This window comes from Zophobas morio, unplaced genomic scaffold (assembly GCF_036711695.1).
Source record: "Zophobas morio isolate AGI-343-1 ecotype UQ-CSIRO unplaced genomic scaffold, CSIRO_AGI_Zmor_V1 ptg000041l, whole genome shotgun sequence".
In the NCBI taxonomy this organism is placed as follows: Eukaryota; Metazoa; Arthropoda; class Insecta; order Coleoptera; family Tenebrionidae; genus Zophobas; species Zophobas morio.
Genome location: NW_026972146.1, coordinates 5,653,242 through 5,668,258, shown reverse-complemented (window position 1 = coordinate 5,668,258; position 15,017 = coordinate 5,653,242). Strand labels below are relative to the sequence as shown.

At 41.8% G+C, this 15,017-nt stretch overlaps 2 protein-coding genes across 9 annotated transcripts in view; both read left to right on the top strand.

Annotated features, from left to right (window-relative positions):
* Positions 1 to 12,651, top strand: part of Bap170 (Brahma associated protein 170kD) — a 45,054-nt gene extending 32,403 nt beyond the window's left edge. Inside the window, exons 6-17 of one of the 8 annotated variants that reach the window (XM_064071837.1) lie at positions 3,110 to 4,237; positions 4,362 to 4,608; positions 6,460 to 6,847; positions 7,184 to 7,381; positions 7,778 to 8,256; positions 10,005 to 10,473; positions 10,547 to 11,121; positions 11,174 to 11,339; positions 11,394 to 11,555; positions 11,632 to 11,706; positions 11,849 to 11,940; positions 11,989 to 12,651. In XM_064071837.1, the coding sequence (XP_063927907.1) occupies positions 3,110 to 4,237; positions 4,362 to 4,608; positions 6,460 to 6,847; positions 7,184 to 7,381; positions 7,778 to 8,256; positions 10,005 to 10,473; positions 10,547 to 11,121; positions 11,174 to 11,339; positions 11,394 to 11,555; positions 11,632 to 11,706; positions 11,849 to 11,940; positions 11,989 to 12,103 (4,094 nt within the window). In that variant the 3' untranslated portion in view covers positions 12,104 to 12,651. Of the gene's footprint in view, positions 1 to 3,109; positions 4,238 to 4,361; positions 4,609 to 6,459; positions 6,848 to 7,183; positions 7,382 to 7,777; positions 8,257 to 10,004; positions 10,474 to 10,522; positions 11,122 to 11,173; positions 11,340 to 11,393; positions 11,556 to 11,631; positions 11,707 to 11,759; positions 11,821 to 11,848; positions 11,941 to 11,988 lie in introns of those variants that run through there. The other 7 variants (XM_064071838.1, XM_064071836.1, XM_064071835.1 and 4 more) reach the window with 7 other exon arrangements.
* Positions 12,652 to 12,757: 106 nt separating this feature from the next.
* LOC135140835 (arginine--tRNA ligase, cytoplasmic) lies at positions 12,758 to 15,012 on the top strand. The gene is made up of 3 exons (XM_064071536.1): positions 12,758 to 12,923; positions 12,976 to 13,125; positions 13,170 to 15,012. The coding sequence occupies exons 1-3, from the start codon at positions 12,870 to 12,872 to the stop codon at positions 14,982 to 14,984; spliced, it is 2,019 nt and encodes a 672-aa protein (XP_063927606.1). The 5' UTR covers positions 12,758 to 12,869; the 3' UTR covers positions 14,985 to 15,012.
* Positions 15,013 to 15,017: the final 5 nt, after the last annotated feature.

Below are 15,017 nucleotides of genomic sequence, written 5' to 3'. Positions count from 1 at the left end.
AGGTGGGATTTAATTATAGGCGGTGATTTAGGATTGGTACTAAAATTGGCGCAGGAAATTACTTTTTGTTAAAGTGACGCGCCGATTTAGCGAAACACGAATTTTTGGCGAGGTTGTGGGCGGCGTGTTTGGGGTTTTAGAGTTTACTCAAAATGAGGTGTGTTTTTGCATTTCAAAATTTAAATTAAGTGGGGCCAGGATTTTTACTTTAAGAGCGTAAGCGTAAGCTCGACGTTTCATGATATCTAAAGTACGAAAAAATAGATCTCCGTGTCTGTCTGTCGGTTGTCTGTCCGGATTTTTATTAGACAGATAATCTCCGAAGCAATTGTTGTCAAATTTTGTAAACTAAAATACTCCTGCACTTATGGCTTATGACTCCGTATTTAGCTCTTACACTAGGCATCCAGATTTTCGAGGAAAAAAAAAACAAAATTATGTTTTCCAATTTAACGTTGAAACTGCAAAACCGAATGTTCTGAAATCTTGTTTTACGTCATTTTACAATTTTGTCGAATAAAATGTTCCTTAAATTTTACAGAATTACATGCTCTGTATGTGTGATTTATGAATCCATGTTGACTTTTTACCCTAGAAGTCCAGATTTTTGGAAACAAAAAATTCAAAATTGTATTTATTACATTTGTTTTTCGAATTTCCGATTTTCGGTTTTTCGATTTTAGAATGTTCATTTTTCGCATTTCGAATTTTCAATTACATATTTTATTTTTCCCCTTTTCAATTTCCCTATTTTTCGAATGTGTATTTGATTCGAAATTCCCGATTTTTTTAATTTCTCCATTTTCTAGAATTCTCGATTTGACGAAATCTCTTTTTCCGAATTTTTGATTTTTCAGTTTTTCGATTTTTGTATTTTCGAATTTTCGGTTTTTCGGTTATTTCATTATTCGAATGTTCGATTTTTCGATAGTCGAATTGCCAATTTGTTTCGATTTTTCGAATTTTCCATTCTTCAGTTTTTAGAGTGTTCAATTTTTTCTTTTTCGATCATTCGAATTTCGATATTTTGTTTTTCTAAATTTCGATTCTTGGAATTTTCGCTTTTCCGAAATCTTGTTTTCAAATTTTTTTATTTTTCGGATTTTCGATGTGTAGATTTTCGAATTTTCGGTTTTTCGAATATGCATTTGATTAATCAAACGATTTTTCGGTATTCGAATTTTAAATTTGTTTCTTTTTCGATTTCCCGATTTTTCAATGTTTCAAATTTTAGATTTTTAGATGTTCGAGTTTTCAATTATTTTAATTTAGATTTCTCAATTTTTCCATTTTTGAGAATCTTTGATTAATCGAATTTTCAATATTTTCGATATTTTCAGTTTATTTCTTTTTCGATTTCCCGATTTTTCAATTTTTCAAGTCTTGTTTTCAAATTTTTGATTGCTCGAATTTTCCTTTCTTCAGTTTTTTTAGACTTCTCCAATTTTTTTTATTTTTCGAGTTTTCGATATTCGAATTTAAAAAATTTTTGCCTAATGAATTCCATCTAAAATATGATAAGTCTATACTTATGATTTATCATTGCATATGTATTTTTTAGAAATGCTTATACAGGTGACCCCCAAAAAATTAATGGTTGCGCCAATTTATTTTATTGATTAAATCAGGAACGACTCACTCCATTTTTTCAGAAAATTTTGGGAACATATTACATTTCCATTTTTTGATTTTCCAACTTTTTGGTTTCTCGATTTTTGATTTTCGGCTTTTCCGATTTTCGAGATTTCGGAGTTACTGTATAGAGGTTATCGCAAAACAAAAATCGTAAAACCAAACTTTATGATTTTTTAAAAATGCGGGATTTATTATAGAGCGTTACTTCAAGGACGGGGGAAATTTGTCGAAAAAAACAATTTTTTTATACTGGTAGCTCAATTTTGCTTAGCGTTTTACATGATTGGTCCAATAGTTTCGGAAATTATCTGCGACATCGATACAGACAAAAAACAGACAGACGGAAACAGGAGACCAATTTTTGGTACTGTCGGAGTAATAAAATATCGAGAAAAATGAATGAAAAGTGTTCTTTTTTGATAATGTATTAATTGTTTAGGATTTTTTTTAGTTTTGCAATAAGATTAAATAAAAAGCGAAGAGAAACATTATTTAAAAGGACAAGGTCGATATTGATGAAATAGAAAAACAACAGGAAATTGCAAAAAGTTGTCAATTTGACTGAAACCGACAGACCAAAAAAGAAACAAATGTCTTGAAAGGGGTAAAAACAATTAACTGGTTGAGTTGCACAAAAATAAAAGAACCGTGTTTGATACAAAACGTTTAAAATTACTTCAAATTTTTATTAATTATTTGTTCTTGTTATGTCGTATTAATAATTTTTTTTATGCTTCGTTTACTGGAGGATTTCAGAGTTAAGATATGCTCAATTTTTTACAGCAAACAATCGCAAAAGCAACAAAAACCTGAAACTCGGCAGAGTACTAGTAGTAAAAATAAAATTAATAAGACGCTTATTTATTCTATTACGTCAATTGTTTGTATTGTAATTTACTTCTGCATCATGACGGTTTTCAAATTACATATACATATAATAAATTGTGAACAAATTATTTTCTTTGAATGTGGTTTTCCACCATTTTGTTACTACCTACCACTATATGGTTATCTGTACATTAAACCTACACACTGTACGTTTATTTGCATAAGTTAATTATTTTACTCTTTTAAAACGTATCACATAACTAATTGTACACAAAGGAAACTTGGGTGTATTTACAAACCGTAAGAACGAACACGCACCAGCGTACCTACAAATATTGACAACCACTGACCTATATCAGCCTACCATGCTCAAACCACATCGTTATCGCTTTTCAGTGAACCGATTAATAACAACACTATTGTTATCCAAGGTTGGTGACTTCTAAATAAACAGTCTGCCCTTCTTCTAGTCCTTCTGTACTAAAAATGAAAACACGACGCAGCGAAATCTATATGTAAACAAGGGGCGATAATGGCCTTATAAAACACTTAAAAAAATCAATGCCGTACTGATTAGTTGCGACATTGACTTGGTTGCTATTGGAGACAAATTTTGTTTTTGCGTTACTGAAATTATACGTTTTAGGCTCTCTCCGCCACCTCTTCATCCACTGTTACTCCACCATCCGGAAGCAGCCGATCCACACCTTCTGGTCGGACATACTCGAATCAAAAGAATTCCTGGATCTCACGGACGAAAAAGCCCCCCTCACCGTCAAAACCGAATCCTTCGAATCACCTCCGTCGCCCAGCACGAACTCTCTCTGGTGCGCAAGCAGTGACTCTGAGTGCGAATGTGACGAAACCGAAACGACAGACTCCTCGTCGACCAAAAAACGTTTCAAACTAACCCCCAGTGACCGCGAACTGTTCTGTCTCGGCCGCGGCCTCGGCACCCAGGAGTACGTCGGACAGCGCGTGCTCCAGGTGACGACAATCCTAAGAAATCTCAGCTTCATCGAAGAGAACGTGTCGATCCTCCTCCAGAACAAGACGTTCCTCCGGTTCCTCCTTCTCTGCTCGTCCTCGCGATGGGGCTACCTCAAGAACCTCGGCCTGGACATGCTCGGCAACATCGCGATGGACTTCCTCGTCAAGGATTACCCCACCGACCGACTGGCGGCGATCCTGCTCAAGATCGTCATCAAGGGACTGAAGAGCGAGGATCGCGCGCTGTGCATATCCTCGCTGGAGGTGCTCAACAAGCTCAGCCAGAACGAGGCCAACGAAGACACGCTGCTGCGCCACCTGGAACTCGACGTCTACGAGAAAGTTTGTTCCTTTTTGACTATTCACGACGTGATGTTACTCATTTACACGCTGGAGTGCTTGTACTCGCTCTCGTCGCTCGGCGAGCGCTCGTGTAACTTGATCGTGTGCAATCACGGGGTGGTGGACACGCTGGTGTCGCTGGTCACGGTGGAGGGTAAGAGTTACGGACCGAAAGCGTGCATCGGGATGAAGCTGGTGGAGACGCTGCCGGGAGGCGCGAGCACGACGCCGGCGACGACGGCCCAACAGACGACGACGCCGGCGACCACGACGAGCACGTGCACGACGAGCATCGCGACGATGACCACGACGACGACGAGCACGGTGCTGTCGACGATGGCGGCGGCCGTAAAGACGTCGCTGGTGCAGACGACACCGGTGAGGGCGGTGCAGATCGCACCGCAGAGACTGTTGAGCATATCGCCGAGTTCCTCAGCCACCGGTAAGCGAAAAAGTGATTTTTTTTAAGATTAGCTGGCAACCTGCGGCATTTAATTTCTCCGAAGATCGTTTTGTTTTCAAGAATGTGTCTATCGGCGTGCTCTCTGACTGTTTTTCTCCTTTAGTTACGACGACGGTGACGACGCAAGCCCAGACCATGACTCCACAGCAGCTCATTCAGCAGCAGCACGCGCATCAGCAGGCAATACACGAAAACGAGCAGTTCGCTTTGGCGTGGTTGAGGGCGACGTACGAGCCATGTGCCAACGGAAAGGTGGATAACCAGGAGTTGTACAAACACTACTTAAATTCGTGTTCGAAGATAGGGAGAAGGGGGGTGATATCGCCACTGCATTTTCCTAGATGCGTACGGTGAGTTTGGTTGTTGAGCGCGGTGACGGCGTGGAGGCAGTTTTGTACGAAATACTTACGTACGGAGAAAATGAATAATGATACTGTTATAATCATAATTCGTTCTAGAATTGATCTTTAGTTCTAATTCTAATTTTAGAAATGCTTGTTTTGAAATTTTATTTTGTATATTGGTACCATTTTGAGGTAGGTAATGTACCCTAGAAGTTCTAGTTTAGTTTGTAATTTGACAGTTCTCATTTTAGTTAAAACGGCACATTAATGATTCTTAGCTTCACTTTTATTGGTTTGTTTTGTTCGTATTTTGTTAAATAGGAATGAATAAGATTGGTGATGTTAGTATGATTAACACTCACTAGAGGACGCCTGGAAGATGGCAGGCAGTTCATGGCTAACGTCGTTGAAACTTCGCTTTAACATTAAGTCATTCATTGTTGAAATTAAGATTTTTGATATTGTTTTCTATCTTAAATTTTACCGTTTGTCAAATCAGAATTCAATTTCTATTTAATAGAATATAGTCAATAAAGTAAGTCCGTGAAATAATGAAAGGGGATGGGCGGAGCTAAGGTTAGTTTTTTTTTTACAGAGTCTTATAAGCTCGCAATAGCTCCCCCCCCCCCTCGTGTTTCTAGTGACTACTCTTATTGTTGTTAATAATGACAACTGATGCTCCTCCCACTGACACAAGCTCCACCTTAATAAATAATTTGATTAACCAGGAGATGAGGAATAGCGTTTACAATTATATCTCACTGTGTACTATATATGTTTTTTAATTATTTCAATGTAAACGCTGACGGCAAAGTCGTTTTTGAATAAATATCAAAATTTTATTAAAATTGGTCCTAGATTCTATTAACATCTATTTACAATCAAACTTTCGTTTAAGAGCCAATAAACATAGTTATCAAAACTGAGGAGGGGTGGGTGGCGATCGATACTTTTACTTTGTTTTAAATCGTATTTTCTACCGCCTGTCAAATCAGAATTCAATTCCCATTTTACAGTAGATGAAATAAGTCAGTAAAGTGGAGAAAGGAAGTGGGCCGAGCTAATTTTAACTTTTTTCTACAGAATCTTCTTTGCAAGCACTATCCCCGCCTACCCGCCCCACACTTGTTTCTAATGACTACTGTTAATATTGATAATTAATAACAACATTATCATTTTATTAGAATCTTAGACAAATCTGCTAAATCGTTGGTGAGAAAATAGATCATTACAAAGTACTTAAAAATTGTTAAGCTGGTGTTAAATAAATTTACCAGACGTGAGAATTATATGTAAAACTCAATATTACGGATGCTCCTCCCACTCGCACAAACTCCACCTTAATAAGTCATTCCATTACGAAGAGGGGTGGTGTCTACAATTGTATCTCATTGTGTCTGCTTTATATTATATAATTTTTTTGTACTTCAATGTAAACGTTGACGATAGGAGTCGTTTTTGAACTAAAAACAAAATTTTATTAAAAAAAAAAAAGTGGTCCTAGATTCTGTTATTTGTCAATTTACAATCCAACATTCGTCTAAGAACCAGTAAAATGAGTAATCAAAACGGAAGAGGCATGGGTGGGTGGGGCCACTCCTACTTTGTTTTAAATCTTATTTTCTACCGCTTGTCAAATCAGAATTTTCCCATTTTACAGTAGATGAAATAAGTCAGTGAAGTGGTCAGGTCACCACTTATATAATGCGTTAAAGCTGAGCTCGATAACCTAGAAATACGTGTTAAAATGGCCTCCTAAGCACATTTAAATGGTGTGAGGTGCCTCCGACGCCCCCAGTGGCGCCGTCACCGCCAAGCAGCGACTCCGTCCCAATAACCCGGCGTTTCCGCTTCCAGGTCAGTATTTGGTGGGACGGTGGGCCCGAACCCGATGAAGCCGTCCAGTGCGAACGAGCCACAGTATTACGAAGGCATAAAGGTGCGAGCACAACCTCTCATTATTAATATCCAACCGGCATCCAATCCCGTCACACCACCACAGCCCACACCACCCAGTAAAGGACCAAACAGACGAACTAAGCAGCCATCAAATGTGACAACAACAAGCTCACAAACGGCATCTAGTTTGACGGTCATGGCTGACAATAGTAATTCTTCCAACGACACGAATAACCCACCCGTCTCTCCTGCCTCACCCATCCTCAAGGCGCAGCTGAGTGCTCCCCCGAAACAGAGGGACGCCAATGCTACGCCGCCCACTAGTAAAGGCGATATGAAAAGTCAGGTAATTGATTTTTTTGACATTTCGGAAAAAAAAATGGCGGAACGGGATCTGTCTGTCGGACGTACTTTTCATTTCATTCTACCGCTCTTCTTCCTTTAATTTTCTAACCTTCCCCTAACAATGAGAGGCATTAGTTTGGGTTTGTGGGGCGGCGGGCGGCGTTCGAGGCTGCAGCGGCAGCCTCGAGCGCCGAACGCTTGGTGAGGCTCCGAGCCACGAAATCCGATGTGTCGAGAAGTGGGGATTTGGGGGCTCGGAGCCGGACTGCGCGGATCGTCCCTTTTGATTTTGGTGTGAAGTGGTAGCTTGGGTTGACTTTTCGTGTTGTGTGTTAAGGTTATGGCGCACCCTCACTTGAGCCAAGCTTTACTAGGCAGCAACTCCTCGGGACAGGCGACAGCCGGTTCAAGCAAAGATAATCAGGCAGGTCAGAGCAACACGTCCCTCATCAAAAGCTTACTGGCCACAAAGGTAAACGATTGCATGACTACAGTGAGCATGAGGACTGCAACAGACTGCCAAAATGTAGCTCAGGTAACACACTAATCAACTTAGCTACGGTCCGACCCTATATTCTCCTTTCTTTCCAAGCGATGATCATAAACGTTTTTGTAAATTTTTCGCACGCGATTTTCAATTGCGTCAATCGCATGTTTTTGTCGTTGTATAATAAACTACTAACAGTTTTAATCATGTGTTTTATACTTTTTGTTACTAATATAAACGTAAATGCTTACTGTTTCGTAGTTAATAATTTTTTTAATTGTTATTTACGACGAGGCGGTACCCGGTTTGTGCAATTATGTACACTTCTATTTCCAAGCGATACGGTTTTTTATTAGTGCGTTGTCACTCTCAGCGGGATCACAAAGGCAAATCCTACCTTTGGTGATGCCCCTTTTCGACTTTGAATGAGCCCGTCTTCTACAGGTGGTCGCCCGTCAGCAGAAACTCCTCGCGCAGCAGACCGCAGACGCCAACAAAACCCCCACGAAAAACGACACAAAAGCGTCCCGTTTGAACGGCGCTAGGCAGTTGTTTACCGACGGGGAAGTCGGCGACCCGTCGGTCTCGTCGACCACCCAGTTCACCAACATGCTGAAAGGGAAGAAAGAGCCGCCTCAGCCGCCACCCCCGCTCGCCCCTTTGAGCAACAACGCGAAGAAGACGTCGAGGATAGACAACGAAGACAGCGACTCCACCGGTAACAATTCGTTGGCCTCGAGTTCGGGGATGGGGACTATAGGGATCGGGGGCATCTCGTCGACGGAAGACGGGGATAACTCCCTCACGAGTTTCGAAGGGCTGTTGAATGGAATTCCTAATCTAGATAATCCGTTGAACGAGGACAGCAATTCGAAGGACTCGGTGAAGGTGGGCGGGGAGATACTGAAGAACAAACCTTTGAGGTAGGTATTTCGTGCAGTTATTAGTGTTAAATTAAAATTAAATTAATTTAAAAATAGCGGGTGTTGGGAAAATGGCGCTACGCTCTTAACAATCAACTGAGGAATCTGGGAAAAATAGTAAAAAAAATCCTTTTCACATCTTCGTGGAGTTATAATGATTGGTTCTTTTGATACGTTTAGCAACTAAATTCATTATCAAAATAACTAGTAATAAAACTTTTAGTTAAAATTTCTCTCGCCCATGACCACATTTAATTTCATTTCAATTAGAAATTCTTCTTTTCACAACAAGAAAGGTAAAACATGTTTAAAATGGTAAATTTTTGTAGGAAAGTATCGATTTTGCAATTAGGCTCCGCCCCTCAGCTTACGACGAATAAAAAAATCATCAGAATTGTGATAGGGTGAGTGGGCGGGGCTTATATTTTGCATTTTTTTTTTTTTTTTCGTAATATTCATAGCCATTTTTTCACAACAAGTAACTGAAAACATGGTTAAAATGGTAAATTTTTACCAGGAAATATGAATTTTTGCAATTATGGGGCGAAGCCTAATTGCAAAATCGATATTTCCTTATACAAATTTTCCATTTTAAGCATGTTTTAAGTTTCATGTTGTGAAAATAAATCTACATACATTAAAATAAAAAGGCAAAAGGTAAGGCCCGCCCACCCGCCCTATCTCAATTGTGATGATTTTTTTTTTATTCGCCGTGAATCAAGGGGCGGAGTTTAAATGCAAAATACTTATTTCTTTACAAGAAGTTAAAAACATGTTTTTGAGTATCATGTTGTTCAAAAAATACTATGTACATTAAGAAAAAATGGCAAAATATAAACCCCGCCCACGCACCCCGTCTCAATTGTAATGATTTTTTTTTATTCTTAGAAACTCAAAAAACACGTTTAAAATGGTAATTTTTTTTAAGGAAATATGGATTTTTGCAATTAGGCTGCCCCCCTAGGTCTACCAACGAATGAAAACTTCATTACTATTTAGATCACAGCAGCTGTGGGTGGGTTAATCTTTGGCTTTAATTCTTTCTTAATATACATAGTATTCTTTGAATAACAGGATACTCAAAAACATGTCTTATATGGTAATTTCTTGTAGAAAAATGATAAGGATTTTGCAATTAAATTCCGCTCCTTTGACTCTCGACAATTAAAAAAAATCATCACAATTGAGATAGGATCTTTTGAGTTTCTTCGATTTTATGAGTTTTTGGAATATGTATTTGGTTTTTTTTTTTATATTTTTAGAATTTCTCGATTTTTCGGATCGTTTGAATCTTTGATTTTCGAATTTTTTTACTTTTTATTTTTTTTATCGTATTCTAGAATTTTTGAAATTTTGGTTTTATTCAATTGTTTATAGTATTTTTGGAGTTATGGTATTCTTCAGTTTCTTGCGTTTTTTGGGTATTTTTTATTTTTTAATTTTCTGTGTTTTTTGTTTTCTGATTTTTTAATTTTAAGAATTAGATTTTGTGTGTTCTTGGGTTTTTCAATTTTTTGGATTTTTTTTTTATTTTTGGATTATTTTGTAGTTTTTTCGCTTTTTTGAGTTACATTTCTTGAATTATTATTATTTTTTTTAATGTTTGATATTTTTGGATTTTTCAATGAATATTCTAGATTTTATGGATTTTTAGGATTTTTTGTTTTCCGCCATTTTGCAGACACCTGGGATAGTTGCGCGGCTGCAAAACCCCGCATCTTTTCATGTTGTTCATTTTTTGTCCGCAGATTGGCCGACCTGCTCGAGAAAAAGGTCGAGAAGACTCCGCCGCCGATGATGAACGGCACCCTCGGCAAAGAGTTGCGCTTAGACTTGGTTGAGAACCACATCGAGAAGGCCCTTAGCCGCGAAACGGACAACCACGAAGACGAAAAGAAGACGTTGAAGCGGCCCGCGAGCGACGAGATTGTCGAAAGCGAACCGAAGAAGGCCAAAGTGAACGTGAACGGATCGGCGGGGGCGGACTCGCCCGCCCCCGATTCTGTGTCGAGTTCGAACGGCGACGAGGGCACGGCGACGGTGTCGACGGCGGCAGCGAAACTGTTCGCCGACATCGCGGCCGACATCCTAGAAGGGGAAGACGAGGAGCAGCTGCTGCAGGAGGCGGTGGCGCCCGCGCCGCCACCTCCTGTCGAACAAGCGCCCGTGGCGCCGCCCGCCCCCGTCCAACAGCTCATCATGGACAACAACCAACAGGTAGGTGTCGATCATACGAGGGAAAATGGTGATTGTCGAATTTTGCCAGGTTTTGCTGACTCAGCCTCGTCAGATTATAGTGTCGCAGCCGAAGACCCAAACCGGTCAGCCCGTGATAGTACAAAACGCCGGTCAAGCGAGGCCGCAGATGGTGCTGCAGCAGAACCCGGGGCAGATTTTGCTGTCACAGGGGCTGCAAGGGCAGGTTCAACTGGTAGCGAGTACCACGCAACCGGGGCAGTACCTGCTGCAGACCAGTGGGGCCCAACCGACGTACATGGTGGCGCAGCCGCAGACGGCCGTCGTCCACGGGCAACCCCAGACCGTGTTGGTGGCGCAGACGGCGCAGCAACAAGGGAGCGGTACCAAGACGATTATAATTCTTCAGCAGCAGCCGTCGTCGACGACGCACCACCAAAAGGTCGTACTACCGCAAGGTCAACAAGTGGTGGTGACGCAAGTGCACCGGCCGGTATTACAGAGCTCTACGGTAACGAATAACATCATTCCGGCGAGTTCCGTCATCAAAACCACGGCTGTCACGCAAACGGCGAGCAACGGAGTCGTGGAAAAAAAGGAGGAAGTGCGGCCGAAGATCGTGAGGGATTTAACCACTCCTTTCGTTTGCGAGTGGGGGGATTGTAACGTGTAAGTGATTCGTCGCCGAGGGTGACTCTATTTTCATTGGTGCATTCCATAGTGACACGAAGTTCAAATCGGCCAACCAGGTGTATTTGCACGTCTGCGAAGCGCACGTTCCTAAAGGTAGTGAAGAGATCGTCTGTCAATGGGACCGTTGTGATAATATGAAGAGAAAAAGGTTCTCTTTGATGACACATCTTCATGATAAACACTGCAACACGGAGGTGAGTGGTCACTCCATCTGTTCGCTAAACCGACTATAACGTTGTTTTTGTTAGGTTATGAAACAGAGTCTGACGCGGCGGAAGCAGGTGTCGCAAGGGGGCAAAGTGGAGCCGCCGCCGCCCGCACCGTCGACGCACCCGGGCTACGCCCCCGACGCCGCCCTGCACGCCATCAAGCGACACGCCCTGGAGTTCGTCAACCCCAAGGAGTTGCAAGTGAGTATATTTAATTTTTGTGATGCGTTGGTGTCAACAAAATGGCGATGGGTGACAATTGTTTTGTAAATCGCAGAAAGCTACGGTAAAGCAAGGCACACCGAGTGTGTCTGCGCCGCCGCCCAGACCTGGGCCCGCTGTGGTGGAGCAGGTGAGGTGTTTGTGCGTGCGCTTGAGTAGTTTTGGATTTGTTTATTTTGTTAGGTTATGTTTGCCTATGGTACTCCATTTGCATGATTTTTTTGTTGTTTCGGAAGTGGAGGGGACGGTGTTTTGATTGGGTGGTGTTTTAGGATGACAATGAGGGCCCCGTGACGAAGAGCATAAGGTTGACAGCGTCTCTAATACTTAGGAATCTCGTAATTTACAGCAGTAATTGTAGAAGGTGAGTACGGCGGGGAGCGAGGCGCGGTCTGATTGGTGGTTTTTAAAGGTACTTAAAGCACTATGAGCCTCATCTAGCGAATGTAGCCCTTAGCAACGTAGAGTCGTCGAGGACGATAGCACAAGTTTTGTATGATATGAATGAAGGATCGAATCACAGGTGACCTGTACGCAAAAGGACGTAGTGTTTACGGACGCCCAGTGAAAGTGTGTGAATATAGAAAAACAACTGTCTGTAAATTATTAAGTGGAAGTGTACAAATGTTAGATTGATAGGTACTAAAAGCCTAATAATTGTTATTTTTATATTATTTACTAGTGTAAACAAGCTTCTGAACTATGCAAATTTGATTTCAGTCATCGTCGTAAATAAACAATTTTCTATCTGTGCAATTTATTCAATTTGATCGAATTGTAGCTACTGTAAATAATTCCAAACATGTAAGGTGGATGATCATTATTTAGTTTTGTCCATACTTGTGATATATAAAGCACATCGTTTATTTATCAGTATTATCTGAAACTGTAACTCGGTATTGTTTCGAAGTTCTGTGAGGTACAGAATCTCTAGCTGACTGATTTTGTGTTAAACATGAGAAGAAGTGTGAGGTACTAATTTTCATGTGCTTAGCATATCCACATCTTAACTTACCAGTAAAACTCTGTAAAATGTTTACTATTATAAAAGAAAATAAAATGCATTTAATGTGGACTTATTCATTTATTGCACCTTGCATTATCTCCAAGTTGGGCGTAGTCAGAATAACGCTCTATCTATTAAAATTTAAAATTGGCGCGTCTGGTGACGTCTAGGAACTTTCGTGCCAACAGTAGCCCCGCGGCCATTTTTTGAAAATTCATAGCCTTACACGTGAAACAACAGTATTTTTGCGTAACATTACGCAACTGTCGCCGAAAAACCGCCCCAAAATGAGTGTCACCACCGAAACGGTCAACTTTTACAACAAAGAGGCCACGAATGCCGTAAGTCCACCCAAACTAGGTTAAGTTCCTCACACATATTGCCCTTTCGCAGGAGGAGCAAATCGCGCTCCTGAAACAACAAATCCTGCAACTACAACAAAACATCAAGAGTAAAACCGTCGACGCATCGCTCGACCCCGACTTGCAAACACTCTTCACCGAAAACACGAAGCTCAAACACCGCCTCACCATCTTGCAAAGAGTAAGTCACAATGTAACCAAAACGTGAATAACACCCAATTCCAGGCGATTTCGAACCTGAGCCATTCATCCCCAGCTCCACGGGACTCAACCAGGATGCAAAACATCCAGGAAATCCTGGCTGAGGTGTTCAGCCAGGCGATTGCATCAGCTTGTCCGGACATCACAGACCCGCCAGTTGTCATCACCCTAGGTAACAACCCAAAGTTCGGCGACTACCAGTGCAACTCCGCCATGCAAATCGCCAACATTTACAAACAGTTGGGCAAAAAGATCACTCCTCGCGACGTCGCGAACAAAATTCTCGAAAACGTCGCCCCACATGAGGTAATCGAGAAACTGGGAGTAGCCGGGCCGGGGTTCATTAACGTATACGTGAGTAAAAGTTTCGGGCTGCGCAACCTCTCCACGGTTTTCTCGCACGGGGTTAGGGCTCCCGAAGGAACGAAATCGCGGATCGTGGTAGATTTTTCGTCGCCCAATATCGCGAAGGAGATGCACGTGGGACATTTACGGTCCACTATTATCGGGGAAAGTATTTGTCGCTTGTTGGAGTTTTTGGGGCACGATGTTTTGAGGATCAACCATGTGGGGGATTGGGGGACTCAGTTCGGTATGTTGATTGCGCACCTTCAGGATAAGTTTCCTGATTATTTGGAGCGTTCGCCCCCCATCTCCGATCTGCAAAGTTTTTACAAAGAGTCGAAAAAACGGTTCGACGAAGACGAAGATTTTAAAAAACGGGCGTATTCGTGTGTTGTTAAATTGCAGTCGTTCGACCCTGACTACACAAAAGCGTGGCAATTAATCTGCGACGTGTCGCGTAAAGAATTCCAGGTGATTTACGACCGGTTGGACATAAAGTTAATCGAACGTGGTGAATCCTTTTACCAGACTCGGATGCTCGAAGTCGTCAAAGAGTTGGAAGAAGGGGGTTATTTGGAGGAGGATGAAGGTCGGAAGGTGATGTGGGGGGATAAAACTGCTAGCAGTATACCTTTCACTGTGGTGAAGTCTGACGGTGGTTACACCTACGACACCTCAGACTTAGCCACGATAAAACAACGCATTCAGGAAGAAAAAGCCGACTGGATTATCTACGTGACGGATGCCGGCCAAGCCACCCATTTCCAGATTTTGTTCCAGTGTGCCCGTCGAACGGGACTCCTCACTGATAAAATTCGCGTGGACCACGTCCCATTTGGTGTGGTTTTAGGCGAAGACAAAAAAAAATTCAAAACGCGATCTGGGGACACCGTTCGCTTGATCGACCTCCTCGAGGAAGGTTTAAAACGCGCCCTCGACAAACTCAAGGAGAAAAATCGCGACGAGGTGTTGAGTCCCGAGGAGTTGCAGCGTGCCCAAGAATCCGTCGCCTACGGTTGCATCAAGTACTCAGATTTGAGTCACAATCGTAACCACGAGTACGTCTTCAGTTTTGACAAGATGTTGGAGGACAAAGGCAACACTGCTGTGTATTTATTGTACGCTTACACTAGGATAAAGTCGATCGCGCGCACAGCCAACTTCGACGAGGCGAAAATCGAGGAGTTGGCTAACAACCACTCGATTTCTCTTGACCACGAGAAGGAATGGAAACTAACGAAAGTCCTGCTGCGGTTCCCCGAAGAACTAATCAAAGTCACGAAAGATTTGTGTCTGCACCACTTGTGCGAGTACGTTTACGAAATAGCCACCACGTTTACGGAATTCTACGATTCGTGTTACTGCGTCGAGAAAGATTCGTCGGGAGACGTGGTCAAAGTGAATCACGGGAGGATTCTGTTAACGGAGGCGACGGCACGTGTTATGAAGAAGTGTTTCGATATTTTGGGTTTGAAACCCGTGTCGAGGATGTAACTGTTGAAATAAACTTGTTTGTATTTTACGATG

Excerpts from the sequence above, each read along its gene's own strand:
- LOC135140835 (XM_064071536.1), top strand. The coding sequence starts at position 12,870 with ATGAGTGTCACCACCGAAACGGTCAACTTTTACAACAAAGAGGCCACG. Across the intron at positions 12,924-12,975 it reads ACAAAGAGGCCACGAATGCC|GAGGAGCAAATCGCGCTCCT; the intron begins GTAAGTCCACCC and ends GCCCTTTCGCAG. Across the intron at positions 13,126-13,169 it reads GCCTCACCATCTTGCAAAGA|GCGATTTCGAACCTGAGCCA; the intron begins GTAAGTCACAAT and ends ACCCAATTCCAG.